This window comes from Schistocerca americana, chromosome 9, assembly GCF_021461395.2.
Source record: "Schistocerca americana isolate TAMUIC-IGC-003095 chromosome 9, iqSchAmer2.1, whole genome shotgun sequence".
Classification (NCBI taxonomy): Eukaryota; Metazoa; Arthropoda; class Insecta; order Orthoptera; family Acrididae; genus Schistocerca; species Schistocerca americana.
Window position 1 is genome coordinate 108,703,583 of NC_060127.1, and position 18,269 is coordinate 108,721,851.

The window sequence follows — 18,269 nt, forward strand, 5'->3', positions numbered from 1 at the left end:
ACCAAATGAAAGTGCTGGCAGGTCGACAGACACACAAACAACCACAAACATACACACAAAATTCAAGCTTTCGCAACAAACTGTTGCCTCATCAGGAAAGAGGGAAGGAGAGGGAAAGACGAAAGGAAGTGGGTTTTAAGGGAGAGGGTAAGGAGTCATTCCAATCCCGGAAGCGTTAAGACTTACCTTGGGGGGAAAAAAGGACGGGTATACACTCGCACACACACACATATCCATCCACCAAATATATGTGTATATGAATTAGCTTATTTTAAATTGATCTAAACTTGTAAATATGAATGCTTGTGTCTGCATATGTGTGGATGGATATGTGTGTGTGTGCGAGTGTATACCCGTCCTTTTTTCCCCCTAAGGTAAGTCTTTCCGCTCCCGGGATTGGAATGACTCCTTACCCTCTCCCTTAAAACCCACTTCCTTTCGTCTTTCCCTCTCCTTCCCTCTTTCCTGATGAGGCAACAGTTTGTTGCAAAAGCTTGAATTTTGTGTGTATGTTTGTGGTTGTTTGTGTGTCTGTCGACCTGCCAGCACTTTCATTTGGTAAGTCAAATCATCTTTGTTTTTAGATATATATAAACTTGTAAATACTTTGACATGTCCTATATCCTTGTAAAAAGAGATCTACAGATGAATAAAGCTACTACTACTACTACTACTACTACTACTAGAAACACCTTACATCATATTTGCTTTTGTTCAGTTATCATAGTTGGCTCAATTACATACTGTTTAACATATAAAAAAAAGTATGTGTTCCACAAAATCTTACATGTAAAAGCTGAAACCTCTTTTGTTCTTGTTAAAATAATGGTTCCCTGTAAAACCTGTTGAGGTGCTGCTTCCAGGAAACATTCAAAGAGACGCAGAAGTGCTGCATCAGCATCCTCTTTCACCATCAGTTCATAATATTGACGCTGGTTTGCGAAGTCTTTCTCTTTTGCTGCTTTCCATGATTTCCAAGCATACACCAGAACTTCACAATGTCTGCAAATATTAAAAATGCCAGGCAACATATCAATTTCTGTGAAGGGTGTAGTGAAGTTTAAAGGATACTTGATTTTATATACTTTAGTTCACTAACATGAAAAAGTATATCAAAATGTGTAGACTGAACCCACCAACACTGCAAGTAGACTTTGATCATGAGAATGACCTCATATGTACACAGACAGAGAGAGAGAGAGAGAGAGAGAGAGAGAGAGAGAGAGAGAGAGAGAGAGAACAGAACACTGTAATAAAATGGGATGACAGCAAGTGTGTACCCAGTAAGAGGCAGAATAGGACAGAGCATCTGCTCCATCCCTTCCCCCCTCCCCCCTCCCCCTCTACCTCTCCCCCCCCCCCGCCCCCCCCACCCCCCCCAAATCTCCATCTCCGAAAAACTTTGCAAATCAAACTTGTATCCTACGCCAACAAACAGACAGCTTACAGAATTCTGTATCATAAGATGTGTAATGAATTTATTTATTTACTTTATATACTTCCATCATGTGACATGACAATACATGCATTAGATTAACTTATAACATTATACATCCAAATCTTAAATGAAATAATTTTTTGAACTTCCTTACTAAGATTAGCTGGATTTTTTGTTCAGCAAAGATCCCACTTATCAGCAGAATGCGCAGTAATGAATGGTTCATTATCCTGAGTACTTAGAAGGCCATGTACATATCTTACATAAAGAAATTGTCCCATTGTCAAGCCCTGTAGCACATCAAATTTTATGATTCTCATTCTGGACCATTTCCTGTCTATGATGTTCCCATTCTCTTGCACGATTTCAGTACATTGTGGAATATAGTTAAATATGACTCTAGCAATGTCATAAGACTTCCAATAAGAGCATAATTTGCCAGTTTTGACATACTAGTGCACCACAGTGACCCTGTTGAAAGCTTCATATGTTGACAAGTAGAAAGGGTATACTGAGCAATTTATCATGAAATTTCAAAAGTATCTAGCCATTCATCACAGAACCACCATGAGTTAGTCTAAGGTGAAGGAATATTTGCAGAAATATTCATAGAAAAAATGTAAATTAAAATTGAGAGAGGAATAAATTGTCCTGTTTCATCATGGTATGTTTGCTGTTTTGTTTTGATACTGTTGAAGAACTATCCAGCTTTCTGGTTTCTTTAACAATCAGGAAAAGACTCAATAGGAAAACACATACTTAATGGATAGTATCAATAATATAGTTAAAAGTGAAAGACAGAATGCCACATGTTCCCTGTTCTTGCTGTGGATGCCAAAAGACAGCGTCAAGGCAACATATCAAGTCATAAAAGATATCTTTGTTTATTTGTTATTTTTTGTTTGCTGTCCATATAACAATCAGGTTTTGGACATTTTCATAGATTTTAGTTCACATATACAAAGGTTTAGTTAACAGACATAAGTGCACACATTGATATAAATAGTGGAGGTCAGAATTATCATTTTTTGTTGCAAAAACAAACTTATGCTATATAAACTGTTTTACAGAGAGACTTTATAACTTAAAATATAAATTATTATGTTGATATAGTATGTGAAAGTCAGAAATTGTTATTTTTGCGTTGCAAAAGCAAACTTACAGTACATACACTGTTTTACAAAGGGACATAACAACTTGAAATATTGTACTGAATAACATCTTTTCTCTATTAATAAATACTGAAGTTTATTCTTTAAAGTGTTTAAATCAGCTGTCTTGAGGTTAGGTGGAAGTCTATTGTAAAACATGGTTCCTATTGTATGTGGACTATGGTCTGCAGCCTTCTTTTTTACTTACAATTCTGTGAACATTTTCCCTTTGCCATGAATTGCACCTATGTACATTAGTGTTTGTTACATTATATTCTGGATTTTGTTTCACAAACACTATTGCCTGTAGGATGTACATAGAGTAGATGGTTGGTATTTTATATTTTCTGAAGATTTCTTGGCAGGAATCCCTCCTGTTTATCTTAGCTACCTCTCTTACTAAGCATAAATTGCATTGTTACTCCCTTCTCTTTATTTGCGAGTATCTTATTTACAAATTATAACAGATTTCACTACTGTTTGTAGTAGTTTGCACATCACGGCCCGAGCTGACAAAAGATGTGTCATCACCTACCTTGCAGTTTTGGGGTTCAATTAAACCAATAATGTACAAGAGAAACAGAAAAGGCCCCAATATACTTCCTTGGGGCACACCACACTGAAGTATCTTGCGGGATGATTGTGTTGTTACCAACTGTTCTTTCCTTTTATAAGTTAACTTGACACACTGTTTCCTGTATTTCAGATAGGAGGTAAGTAGTTGTAAGGCTAGCTCTCTCATCCCACATGCTTCTAATTTATGCAGTAGAAGTCTATGATTCACAGTATCAGAAGCTTTACTCATACCAAGGAAGGTGCCTGTTACCTTGTCTACTTCCTCTAGCTTCTTTAATATTTCATGTATAAAAATTCCTATTGCTGTTACAGTAGATCATCTTTTTCTAAAACCATGTTGTAGATTGTTAAGTAGATTATGTTTCATGGAATATGCCTCAAATTGGTTTAATATTACTTTCTCTAATAACTTCCCAAGCTCTGAATTTAATGATATTGGCCTATAGTTTTTCATGTCAGCTTTTATTTCCTTCTTATACTCAGGTAGGATTTCAGTGATTTTCAAAAGATCAGGGAATTCTCTATGGCAGACAGAGATGTTCATTAGATGGGTCAGAGGCTTCCCCAATTCTCCTCTGCATTCCTAAGAAACAATTTCTACTGAAGTCAGTCCACTTCTTTAGCACCCATTCCGTGTGTTTCTCTGTGTGCAAATATGTCCAACTCCTCCAAAGTATTAAGCACACAGTCCTTGGGTGCAATATGCACCTGTAATGACTACGCCTTCTATTATCAATGGATGACCTTTTGATGTTCATTTTAGAGCTGCACTCATTTCTTTGAAGTGCTTCCCCTATTAGAAAATAGTGTTACTGGATGGATCACATCCCCCTCAACACATACTGGCACTGTTTGGGGAAAAAAATATCAACTACAAATTCAATGTGGTTACACAACAAAAAAACCATGGCTGTCAATATTGCATTGCATAGACAACTATCAGTTCTTTTTGCTATGTATCCTATAACTTAACACAGTAGTTTTGTAGCATATCGGTGTTAAGCTATCAAGGATTACATCACACAAACTATTATGATTTTAATAAAATAGAGCATGACACTCTTTTTTCATGATAAAACTTGCCTTAAAATTGGTGCCATCTGGAAAAACAGCATAAAAATTCTGAGTAGCCATCTCTTTGTCGCTATCTTAGAAAGTGTCATATTATATTCATCCGCAACATACCTGTGAACATCAAAAATATTAAATTGACTGAAATAACATGACATTAATATCTTAATTAGTTGACCTAATATAGCAATGACCAGTTCAGTCTTCCTCACAGACATCACTGCTCCAAATAAACACAACTGGAAAACTGCCCAGAATGAGAAGATGGTTTGACATAAGTTCTAGGAAATGACATAAAATCAAAGTATGCTCATTGTCCTACTAGTGATGTCTGTGGTTATGAAGGAAAGTACTCACCTACAGAATGCCAAACTGTAAGTTCCAATCTGCTAGGAACAGCAGAATGTGTTTGTGCATGGACATCTAGAACAGTTCATAGTCTTTTAGGTGTGTTTATTTGTGTGTGATTTTGTGTGTATGTGTGTGTGTGTGTGTGTGTGTGTGTGCGCGTGTGTGTGTGTGTGTGTGTGTGTGTTGGGGAGGGGGGGGGGGGGGGGGGAGTTACGAATGAATTAACAAACAATATTAAAAGCCCTTATGATAATATTATGTAAAACTGAGACATTGTTAAATATTAAAGGGCAGCAGAAGTGGTCCATAAAACTACCGTCCAATATCTTTGATGTCAATTTTTTGTAGAATCTTAGAATATCTTCAAAGCTGATGCATAATGAAATATCTCAAATAGAATGACCACCTCCATGCCAATCACTGAAGGTATCAGTAACATCGTTCGGGTGAAACCCAACTTGTTGCACTTTCCTCACATGGCATCCTAAAAGCCATGAATCACAGCAGCCTGGCTATTGCAGTATTTCTGGACTTCTGAAAAGCATATGGATCAGTACCACAGACATCAAAAGTATATCACGCAGTTAAACAAAATTTTTGAATGCATTTCTTGCTAAGAAGGACACAGTGTGTCCTTAGATGGAGAGTCATGTACAGGTGTATAAGTAACTTCAAATGTGCCACTGGGAAGTCTGTTAAGTATGAGCATGGTCTGCATTACACATAGGGGTAAAAGATATCACCTTAGTTCTTTCACAGCCCAGTGGAGGGTAGCTTTGTCCTACATTCAGTGTCAATAAAGCATTAGTTTACTTTGAATTCTTGACCAAGATACATAAGAAGAAACATCAGTGCAGCTTACGTGTTGCGTTTTGAGGCTGTGTTTATCTGTAGCCACCCCAAAGACCTGAAAATGAGTCATACCGACCCATCTACATATACAGGGAATTCAAAGCCATTTGCACAAAAGAAGGTAACACACTATAAATTGGTTAAAAATGTGGATGGATTTGACAATGTGCTACACTCATGTCTCTTCTTGTAGGTCTCAGCCAAGAATTCAGAGTAAACTAAAGCTTTATGAACATTGCATGAAGGACAAAGCTTCCCTCTTTGGCCTGTGAAAGAACTAGTGTGATATCTTTTAAAATCTGTGTGTAATACTTACCACACTCTTACTTAACAGACTGTATATTATGTAACAGTAATCTCAGACTACTCAGAGATGACACAGTCATCTACACACATCAAAAAAAGTTTTGCATCACCTCGGTTACGAGAATTCCGGAACCCGTACAGAAAATTGGAGTAGAGATCAATGTAAACATCATTTCCGCCCTTTTTACTGCTCATGAATACCACGCATTGCATGTTGTACCACCATACAGTGAGACTTTCAGAGGTGGTGGTCCAGATTCCTGTACACACCGGTACGTCTAATATCCAGTAGCACGTCCTCTTGCATTGATGCATGCCTATATTCATCATGGCATACTATCCATCAGTTCATCAAGCCACTGTTGGCCCAGATTGTCCTACTCCTCAACGGCAATTCGGTGTAGATCCCTCAGAGTGGTTGGTGGGTCATGTCATCCATAAACATCCCTTTCCAGTCTATCTCAGGCATGTTCGATAGGGTTAATGTCTGGAGAACATGCTGGCCACTCTAGCCGAGCAATGTTGTTATCCTGAAGGAAGTCATTCACAAGATGTGCACAATGGGGGCGCAAATTGTCCTTCATGAAGATGAATGCCTCGCCAGTATGCTACTGATATGGTTGCAATATAGGTCAGAGGATGACAGTCATGTATCGTACAGCCATTATGCCGCCTTCCATGACCACCAGAGGCATATGTCGGCCCTACATAAGGCCACCCCAAAACAGCAGGAAACCTCCACCTTGCTGCACTCACTGGACAGTGTGTCTAAGGCGTTCAGCCTGACCAGGTTGCCTCCAAACACGTTTCCAAGGATTGTCTGGTTGAAGGCATACGTGACACTCATCGGTAAAGAGAACATGATGCCAATCCTGAGCGGTCCTTTCAGCATGTTGTTGGGCCCATCTGTACTGCGCTGCATGGTGTTGTGGTTGCAAAATGGACCTCGCCAGGGACATCGGGAGTGCACATCATGCAGCCTATTGTGCACAGTTTGAGGCGTAACATGATGTGCTGTAGCTGCACGAAAAGCGTTATTCAACAGGGTGGCGTTTTGTCAGGGTTCCCTAGGTAGCGGTTATCTACTATAATAGTAACCCTTGGGCAGCCTGAGCGAGGCATGTCATCGACAGTTCCTGTCTCTCCATATCTCCTCCATGTCCGAACAACAACATTTTGGTTCACTCCGAGACACTTGGACACTTCGCTTGTTGAGAGCCCTTCCTAGCACAAAGTAACTGCGGATGTGATCGAACCACGGTTATTGATCATCTAGGCATGGTTGAACCACAGACAACACGAGCCGCGTGCCTCCTTCCTGGTGGAATGACTGGAACTGATCAGCTGTCAGACCCCCTCCGTCTAATGGGTGCTGCTCATGCATGAGTTTTACATCTTTGGGTGGGTTTAGTGACATCTCTGAATAGTCAAAGCGACTGTGTTTGTGATACAATATCCACAGTCAATGTCTATCTGCAGGAGTTCTGGGAACTGGGGTGATGCAAAACTTTTTTTGATGTGTGTATAATTAGGAGCTGTCAGAAAAAGTAGCACAAATATTCTGTGCTATCTTGATACGATTTCAGTGAGATGCAAAGAATGGTAATTTGCTCTAAATGTTCAGAAATTTAAATGTAGTATTCTATGACTACAGTATCAATGAGTCGTAATTTTTATCGGTCAACTCCTGTAAATATCTGGGTTCAACAAATTTATAGGGATAGGAAATGGAACAATCACATATGCTCATTCAGAGGCAAAGCAGGTGGCAGACTTTGGTCTATTGGCAGATTTAGGGAAATGCAATTCATCTACAAATGAGACTGCTTAAAAACACTTGTGTGACCCATCCTAGAATGTGACTCAAGTGGGTGGGACCTGCACCAAACTAGCAAGGATATAGAACACATACATAGAAGAGTAGCATGAATGGTTACATATTTGTCTGACGAGTGGTAGAGTATAGCACAGATTCTGTACAAACTTAACTGGCAGGTGCTTGAAGAGAGACAGATACTATCCCATGAAAGCCTACTTCATACATTTCAAGAACCAACTTTAAGTGATAAACTTAAATGATGAGCCTCCTATTTATTGATACCAAAGGGTCAGCAAGGAGAAGATTAGACAAATTACATTGTTCCACGCTCCTTATGTGAATTGAATGAGAAAAGCTAGGTACAATAGGAAGTACACACTGCCATGCACTTCATGCTGGTTTGCAGATTATGGAAGTTGATGTTTATGAGCAACAACCTCATTGTATAAGTTGTCTTGCTCAAGTAGCTAGTAAGATTCTCTGACTGAAATGCACTAATTATAGATACATTTGCGAATAAGCAAGGCCCAACACTAAAATTTATAACACAAAGCAATAACATCTTTGAAATCAATGTGCAATCGTTTCTGTCCCCTAGAGAGAGAGAAAATTGTCAGACAGTGTACCAGCTCCAAACCATAAACAGCATCCAAAATACTTTGTGCTGTTACTTTGACTTCTCCTTCACTTTAAAAATAAGTATATCAACCAGTAGGTAAGACCCCAAGTGGACCATCACAAGTATCTTCATATCAGCTAAAAGAAACTGAGAGCTGTTCTCTCTCAGCAAAGAAAAATGTGGTAATGACGAAGAATTTATGAAGTTCTTCAATACACATTAGAAAGGTCTTTGGGAATATAGTTACTGCAGCCAAAATCTACAAAATGGTAATATGCTCAAATCATCAAAGAAAAGTAGGTGTTAAAACAAACAGTTGTCAAGTAACATTAAACTAATAGTAAAGGAGATTAGTTTCCAATAAAAAGGAAATAGCTAATGAATTCAACTCCTGCTTCACAGCAACAAACTCAAACCGCAAAAGTACTGGGAAGTGCAGAAGATACTAGCAACTACAGGCCAGCTGCAGTACTTTCAATATTCAGCAAAACGTTTGAATAGAAAATGTTTGAGTGCGCCATGCCAAATTAATGACATTCCAGAAGTCCCTAACCTGATGCAATATAGAAATTCGTAGATTTTACTCCAACTTTTGTTGTCGTGAAGTGACCATCATATGTATTTTTCTTGGTCTGAGAAAGGCATTTGACACAATTAATCACGCCATCTTGCTGCAAAAGATTTATTCTTCTGCGTGTCTGAATTCCAAGATCACTGAAAAGACATCTGCAAGACACACCGTTATATACTTTACATAATATTCTTAATGGTCGCTTCTGCTGAGCAATCACTATAATGTTGTGCAATTCAAAATATGCGCCAAAACGTGACGTCACAGCTGCCATTACGTCACTGGTCGGAGCCGACGACTCTTGCCAAACACTCAGTACCTCTGCACCCATGATTACATTCTAACTTGATTCAACAGTCTAGTTAGACTGTGCTTGATCCAAACATAATACCAGCGATCTTTATTTACGAACCACTGGAAATTACGAATGAGCAATCTGACCCCTATCGCCAACCGACATACGATCCGCTGTAATTCAGTAATTCACGCGAACGGTCACCAACATAGACCATACAATATAACGGCCTACAGTTACCAATATCGGCACGCAACGTAACAGCCACCGCCTCCGTAAAAATATTGCATCACCGAAAAAGGAATTACATGTTATCAGTACCAGTTCTGCTAGGTAGCTGCAGACATCTGGAAAATTGTAACCACCTTCAAGAATAGTGGTCATTCATTTATTAAATCACCCTGTTCTACAAACGGCTTCAAATAGAAGATTCTTCAGTGATTGTTCCAGCAACCATCCCATTACACTTCCTTTAGTTCAAAATGGTTCAAATGGCTCTGAGCACTATGGGACTTAACATCTGAGGTCATCAGTCCCCTAGAACTTAGAACTACTTAAACCTAACTAACCTAAGGACATCACACACATCCATGCCCGAGGCAGGATTCGAACCTGTGACCGTAGCGGTCGCGCGGTTCCATACTGAAGCGCCTAGAACCGCTCGGCCACACCGGCCGGCTTCCTTTAGTTCTCAACTCAGTTACACCTCCCTTGTTTACATGACATTTAAAAATGCATTTCCAACTTAATGTTATACAGTAGAGTACCTTATATTACACGTTGCCACTTCATTGAATGAAACAGATACACAGTAGGGAACATAGTAAGTTTACGAAAGCAAATGAGGAACACAGAGGACAACAATCATTACCCACATGAATTATAAAAATTTAAGAACCAGTATTATTTGAAAAATCAACGGCTGTATTAACAAATAGATTCTTTTGGTGTGGTGTTATAGAATAAGAATCTGTCATCGGGCAGTACGGCAACACTGCGAATTGTTGTGAAAAAGAAGATAACTTCACAAATTCAGTTATGACAAACTTAGGGCAACTTAAAAGTGAATGGTACAAAAACCACAATTCCTAGCATTTGTTTGTCATGTAGGTTGCAAATATCTTCTATCATACTTTTGGTTTGGCTGACGCCAGGGATAATTCACCTTATGAAAACGACACAAATAATAAAGATACTTACATTCTTGCGCTAATCACGGTGTTGACGAATGCTGGAAACAATATAAACAGAAGTGTTAACCTGAAGTGAACATACTCGGCGCTAACGTAATAGGAATATGCCAGATTAGCATCCAGTGCAACGTCTGCAATGTGAGTTATTATGGAAATCATCGGTAGTAGCATTGCTAGATACGTAATGCGACAATGCTTTGTAACATAGTCAGACTCTGAGTCTGTAGCGGCCAGTCTTGAAGCAGACGGATCACTTGTTTCACTGGCATCGCATTCGATGACCCCCATTTTTACAGCTTACACGACCACCGTTGACATATCGCTTTTCTGTCGCAATTTTTTAAAAGTCTGTTACACAATACATCACATGTACGAGCCTAATTATTAACTGACCACTTTTTGCGTGTCAACGAAGTGCTTGACAGCCGAGATATGAGCCTGTCTTACAGGGAGCAAGCTGCGTAAGCAGCCGGCTCGGCTTCCCTGCTGGGAATTTCGCATCTTTTCCGTTGTAGAAGGCGGCCGTCTTCCGCTAGTCTTTTCCTGTTGGCTTTCCCGAATGCACCGGCTACTGTGAAGTGATCCAGTTTGGCGTCTGACGTCACAGCCTGCAAAGCGTGGTAACCAACAGTTCACAAGACGTCGTGCAAATGTGACGTCATTTTCACGTAACACGCTGAATCGAAAAGAGCTGTCTATCGACTGTAGTCTCAGACATGCCTAATATGGTGTAGGGCTCTCGCGAGCACGCAGAAGTATCGCAACACGACGTGGCATGGACTCGACTAATGTCTGAAGTAGTGCTGGAGAGAACTGAGACCATGAACCCCGCAGGGCTGTCCATAAATCCGTAAGAGTACGAGGGGGTGGAAATCTCTTCTAAACAGCACGTTACAGGACACCCCAGATATGCTCAATATTGTTCAAGTCTGTTTGTTGGCCAGCATAAGTGTTCCTGGAGCCACTCTGTAGCAATTCTGGACGTGTGGGGTGTCACACTGTCCTGCTGGAATTGCCCAAATCCGTCGGAATGCGCAATGGACATGAATGGACGCAGGTGATCAGACAGGATGCTTACGTACGTGTCACCTGTCAGAATCGTGTCTAGTCGTATCAGGGGTCTCATATCACTCCAACTGCACACCCACCACACCATTACAGAGCCTCCACCAACTTAAACAGTCCCCTACTGACATGCAGGGTCCATGGATTTATGAGGTTGTCTCCATCTGCTCGATACAATTTGAAACGAGACTCGTCCGACAGCCAACATGTTTCTAGTCGTTAACAGTCCAATGTAAGTGTTGATGGGCCCAGGCGAAGCGTAAAGCTTTGTGTCGTGCAGTCATCGAGGGTACACGAGTGGACGTTCGGCTTCGTAAGCCCATATCGATGATGTTTCATTGACTGCTTCGCACGTTAACAGTTGTTGATGTCCCAGCATTGAAATCTGCAGCTATTTGCGGAAGGGTTGCACTTCTGTAACGTTGAAGAAGTATCTTCAGTCATGGTTGGTCCCGTTCTTGCAGGATCTTCTTCCGGTCGCAACGATGTCGGAGATTTGATGTTTTACCGGATTCGTGATATTCACGGTACACTCGTGAAATGGTCGTTCGGGAAAATCGCCACTTCGTCGCTACCTCGAAGATGTCGTGTCCCATCGCTCGTGTGCCCACTATAATACCACGTTCAAACTCATTTAAATCTTGATAACCTGTGATTGTAGCAGCAGTAACCGATCTAACAACTGCGGCAGACACTTGTTGTCTTATGTAGGCGTTGCCGACTGCGGCGCCGTATTGTGCCTGTTTACACATCTCTGTTTTTGAATATGGATGCCTATACCAGTTTCTTTGGCGCTTCCGTGTAGTTACATTACATTCTGTCACTCAGCGCTTATTACCACTGCACTGTGATGAACTAGCGATAGCTTTCTTTGTTTATTGTAACTTAGATCTCATGGAAGCTTTAACCGCCAATGAGCCATTATGTGGAGTTTAATTACAACAAATCGCACCAAAAATGGCATGTTTTTAACAATATTCAATGTGCCATTGCCTTGAAACAGCATACATTCATAACACGTCAAGTTGCGATACGAAATAACGGAATGCAACATAGTGTTTCCCAAGCATCCAGCATCGAATATTAGCGAAAGTCGGTATCACTTCATGAAGTCTTCGATTAGTGCGTGTGATGTCAAATGACGTCATGTTCGCACAAAGTTAAAAAAAAAAAAACAAAACAAACAAACAATAAAAAAACTAGCTGCGAGTAGGACTTACTTTGTGAGGTTTCGGTGCAAACTTATTTATGTGTACAGACAGTTCATCCATTCCGGGAGTCTAAAATTTTGACGATTTTTGCCTGTTAACCACACTGGTACTGGCAATATATCGGTCCTGCGAATTCCAAGACTTAGTAGCCTACGCTATAGGTTTTGATGAGCGAGTTAGCAAAATGTGTAACATAAATGGCCGTACCTTTTGGTTTCATTGACTTAGAGGGTTCAACATTTTACACCGCAAAGTATGTGGCATAGATTTAAACTTGATACGTATACACGACAAAGTGACCCTATAGAGGTTGGTTCCTATCGATTGATGTATGTAGCCTTTTCTTCTTTAAGTTGGTAGAGCGCTTGCCCGCAAAAGGTAAGGGCCCTCCGTGTTCGAGTGGTGGACATGAACACAAGTTTAGTATGCCATGAAGTTTTAAAACAGTATTTGTTTTCCTTTACTATACAGTGCCACATGTTACTCTGAAGCCGTAAGACGACACAGACATGTCATATCAATCCAAATAAATCCATCTGATGGAGGTTCCAAACCTTGGAAGCGCGCTGTGGAAATACACTCCTGGAAATGGAAAAAAGAACACATTGACACCGGTGTGTCAGACCCACCATACTTGCTCCGGACACTGCGAGAGGGCCGTCGAATTGCGCTAGCTGCGCAGCATTTGTGCACCGCCGCCGTCAGTGTCAGACAGTTTGCCGTGGCATACGGAGCTCCATCGCAGTCTTTAACACTGGTAGCATGCCGCGACAGCGTGGACGTGAACCGTATGTGCAGTTGACGGACTTTGAGCGAGGGCGTATAGTGGGCATGCGGGAGGCCGGGTGGACGTACCGCCGAATTGCTCAACACGTGGGGCGAGAGGTCTCCACAGTACATCGATGTTGTCGCCAGTGGTCGGCGGAAGGTGCACGTGCCCGTCGACCAGGGACCGGACCGCAGCGACGCACGGATGCACGCCAAGACCGTAGGATCCTACGCAGTGCCGTAGGGGACCGCACCGCCACTTCCCAGCAAATTAGGGACACTGTTGCTCCTGGGGTATCGGCGAGGACCATTCGCAACCGTCTCCATGAAGCTGGGCTACGGTCCCGCACACCGTTAGGCCGTCTTCCGCTCACGCCCCAACATCGTGCAGCCCGCCTCCAGTGGTGTCGCGACAGGCGTGAATGGAGGGACGAATGGAGACGTGTCGTCTTCAGCGATGAGAGTCGCTTCTGCCTTGGTGCCAATGATGGTCGTATGCGTGTTTGGAGCCGTGCAGGTGAGCGCCACAATCAGGACTGCATACGACCGAGGCACACAGGGCCAACACCCGGCATCATGGTGTGGGGAGCGATCTCCTACACTGGCCGTACACCACCGGTGATCGTCGAGGGGACACTGAATAGTGCACGGTACATCCAAACCGTCATCGAACCCATCGTTCTACCATTCCTATACCGGCAAGGGAACTTGCTGTTCCAACAGGACAATGCACGTCCGCATGTATCCCGTGCCAACCAACGTGCTCTAGAAGGTGTAAGTCAACTACCCTGGCCAGCAAGATCTCCGGATCTGTCCCCCATTGAGCATGTTTGGGACTGGATGAAGCGTCGTCTCACGCGGTCTGCACGTCCAGCACGAACGCTGGTCCAACTGAGGCGCCAGGTGGAAATGGCATGGCAAGCCGTTCCACAGGACTACATCCAGCATCTCTACGATCGTCTCCATGGGAGAATAGCAGCCTGCATTGCTGCGAAAGGTGGATATACACTGTACTAGTGCCGACATTGTGCATGCTCTGTTGCCTGTGTCTATGTGCCTGTGGTTCTGTCAGTGTGATCATGTGACGTATCTGACCCCAGGAACGTGTCAATAAAGTTTCTCCTTCCTGGGACAATGAATTCACGGTGTTCTTATTTCAATTTCCAGGAGTGTATTTAAGCACACGTTGTCCGGTGCTTCCACATTCAGTTTTCACGGGAATCGACACATGGGTGTAAATATCTGTTGATGCAAGTGTTCCAATGTGTAGCAGCAGTCCCCTCTATCGTATTACGTGGAGTACACTTGAGAAAGATGATGCTTTCCAGCTACAAATCGTTCTCAGTGATCAGGTCTTGTTCATTGATGCCCTGGATTTATTCCTAGGACAAACGTCGTTCACGCTGTGGGTGCATTTTGCCTCCACAAACACTATAAACCAGTCAAATCATTTGTATACAAAAAAGGCATAACTGCAGACAGAGCCGGCCAGGGTGGCCGAGCGGTTCTAGGCGCTACAGTCTGGAACCGCGCTACCGCTACGGTCGCAGGTTCGAATCCTGCCTCGGGCATGGATGTGTGTGATGTCTGTAGGTTAGATAGGTTTAAGTAGTTGTGAGTTCTAGGGGACTGATGACCACAGCAGTTAAGTTCCATAGTGCTCAGAGCCATCTGCAAACAGAGCTTTATCGAATCGCTTTACGCCAGTTTCCTGCAGACAAATGTATTTTAAGATGAGAGTCACTCTCTCACTCTGCATGTTCGTGTTCAACGCGCCGGCATGCAGACTGTGCCAACGGCCCCAGCAATGCAGGTGATGGACATAGATCTCCATGAAGTAAATCCCAAACTCTGCGAGGCGCATATCCAATGGCTGGGTGACGGGGTGGGATGGGGGAGAAGGGGGAAGGAAGGTACAGGTCTAGGGCAGTGGTTCCCAACCTTTCTGAGACCATTACCCTAAGTGTAATCAGATATTATTGACTGGTATCCCCACCATCGTGAACATTCGCGCCCATCAAGACACCTATTACAAAACATCCTACCTCTGCAACATTCCTCTCCCTAATGCTGCACTTGTTGTTGTTGTGGTCTTCAGTCCTGAGACTGATTTGGTGCAGCTCTCCATGCTACCCTATCATGTGCAAGTTTCTTCATCTCCCAGTACCTACTGCAACCTACATCCTTCTGAAACTGCTTAGTGTATTCATCTCTTGGTCTTCCTCTACGTTTTTTACCCTCCACGCTGTCTTTCAATGCTAAACTTGTGATCCCTTGATGCCTCAGAACGTGTCCTACCAACCGGTCCCTTCTTCTTGTCAAGTTGTGCCACAAACTCCTCTTCTCCCCAATTCTATTCAATACCTCCTCATTAGTTATGTGATCTACCCATCTAATCTTCAGTATTATTCTGTAGCACAACATTTCGAAAGCTTCTATTCTCTTCCTGTCCAAACTATTTATCGTCCATGTTTCACTTCCATACATGGCCACACTCCATACAAATACTTTCAGAAACGACTTCCTGACACTTAAATCTATACTCGATGTTAACAAATTTCTCTTCTTCAGAAACGCTTTCCTTGCCATTGTCAGTCTACATTTTATATCTTCTCACTTCGAGCATCATCAGTTATTTTGCCCCCAAAATAGCAAAACTCATTTACTACTTTAAGTGTCCCATTTCCTAATCTAAATCCCTCCCGACTTAATTCGACTACATTCCATTATCCTCGTTTTGCTTTTGTTGATGTTCATCTTATATCCTCCTTTCAAGACACTGTCCATTCCGTTCAACTGCTCTTCCAAGTCCTTTGCTGTCTCTGACAGAATTACAATGTCATCGGCGAACCTCAAAGTTTTTATTTCTTCTCCATGGATTTTAATACCTACTCCGAATTTTTCTTTTGTTTCCTTTACTACTTGCTCAATATACAGATTGAATAACATCGGGGAGAGGCTACAACCCTGTCTCACTCCTTTCCCAACCGCTGCTTCCCTTTCGTGCCCCTCGACTCTTATAACTGCCATCTGGTTTCTGTACAAATTGTAAATAGCTTTTCGCTCCCTGTATTTTACCCCTGCCACCTTTAGAATTTGAAAGAGAGTATTCCAGTCAACATTGTCAAAAGCTTTCTCTAAGTCTACAAATGCTAGAAACGGAGGTTTGCCTTTCCTTAATCTTTCTTCTAAGATAAGTCGTAAGGTCAGTTTTGCCTCACGTGTTCCAATATTTCTACGGAATCCAGACTGATCTTCCCTGAGGTCGGCTCCTACCAGTTTTTCCATTCGTCTGTAAAGAATTGGTGTTAGTATTTTGCAGCTGTGACTTATTAAACTGATAGTTCGGTAATTTTCACATCTGTCAACACCTGCTTTCTTTGGGCTTGGAATTATTATATTGTTCTTGAAGTCTGAGGGTATTTCTCCTGTCTCATACATCTTGCTCACCAGATGGTAGAGTTTTGACAGGACTGGCTCTCCCAAGGCCGCCAGTAGTTTTAATGGAATGTTGTCTACTCCCGGGGCCTTGTTTCGGCTGCACTTATTGTTCCTAAATCTCCTAGTGCTGAATTCCATGCTTCTACAGTGGCAGACATTGGAAGGCTTCAGGCTGGCAATTAAGTGCGTCTAAGCACTGCCACAAGTAATAGCAGTAGTAGTAGCAGTAATAATAATAATAATAGTAATAATAATAATTATTATTATTATACTGTGTAGGCCTCACAGCAGTTTAATAGCCATTACATACGCTGACGCGCCAAAGAAACTGGTAGAGGCATGCGTATTCAAATACAGAAGTCTGTAAACAGGCAGAATACGACGCTGCGGTCGGCAACGCCCATTTAAAACAAGTGTCGCGCAGTTGTTAGATCGGTTACTGCTGCTGCAGGTTATCAAGATTTAAGTGAGTTACAACGTGGTGTTATAGACGGCGCACGAGTAATGAGACACACCATCTCCGAAGTAGCGATGCAGTGGCGATTTTCCCGTGCGACCGTTTCACGACTGTACCGTGAATACCAGGAATCCGGTAAAACATCAAATTGCCGACATTGCTGCGGCCGGAAAAATATCTTGCAAGAACGGGACCGTCGACGACTGAAGTGAATCATTCAACGTGATAGAAGTGCAACACATCCGCAAACTGTTGCAGATTTCAACGCTGGGCTATCATTAAGAGTCAGCGTGTGAACCATTCAACTAAATATCATCGATATGGGCTTTCAGAGCCAAAGGCTTACTCGTGTACTCTTGATGACTGCACGACACAAAGCTTTACGCCTCACCTGGACCCGTCAACACCAACATTGCACTGTTGATGACTGGAAACATGCTGCCTGGTTGGACGAGTCTAGTTCCAAATTGCGTTGAGCGGATGGATATGTTCGGGTATGGAGGAAACCTCATGAATCCGTGGACCCTGAATGTCAGCAGGGGACTGTTGATGCTGGTGGACGCTCTGTAATCGTGTGGGGCGTGTGCAGTTATAGTGATATGGAAGCCCTGATACGTCTAGACACGACTCTGACAGGTGACACGTACGTAGGCATTCTGTCTGATCACCTGCATCCATTCGTGTCCATTGTGCATTCCGACGGACTTGGGCTATTCCAGCAGGACAATGTGACATCCCACACATCCAGAATTGCTACAGAGTGGCTCCAGGAACACTCTTCTGAGTTTAAACACTTCCAAACTCCCAAGACATGAACATTATTGGGCACATCTTGGATGTCTTGCAACCTGCTGTTCAAAAGATATCTCCACACTCTCGTACTCTTGCGGATTTATGGACAGCCATGTAGGTTTCATGGTGTCAGTGCCCGGCAGCACTACCTCAGACATTAGTCGAGTCCATACCACGCCGTGTTGCTGCACTTATGTGTGCTTGTGCGGCCCCTACACGATAGTAGGCAGGTGTACCAGTTTCTTTGGCTCTTCAGTGTATGTATGACGACCTGTATAATCGGTGTTAACAGT

General features: G+C 42.5%; 1 protein-coding gene across 1 annotated transcript in view; it reads right to left on the reverse strand.

Annotated features, from left to right (window-relative positions):
- Window positions 1-10,401, reverse strand: part of LOC124550715 (XK-related protein 7-like) — a 29,765-nt gene extending 19,364 nt beyond the window's left edge. Inside the window, exons 1-3 of the mRNA XM_047125436.1 lie at window positions 10,250-10,401; window positions 4,249-4,350; window positions 788-1,002 (exon numbers count right to left, since the gene is read on the reverse strand). Coding sequence (XP_046981392.1) covers window positions 788-1,002; window positions 4,249-4,350; window positions 10,250-10,401 — 469 coding nt within the window. The remainder of the gene's footprint in view (window positions 1-787; window positions 1,003-4,248; window positions 4,351-10,249) is intronic.
- Window positions 10,402-18,269: the final 7,868 nt, after the last annotated feature.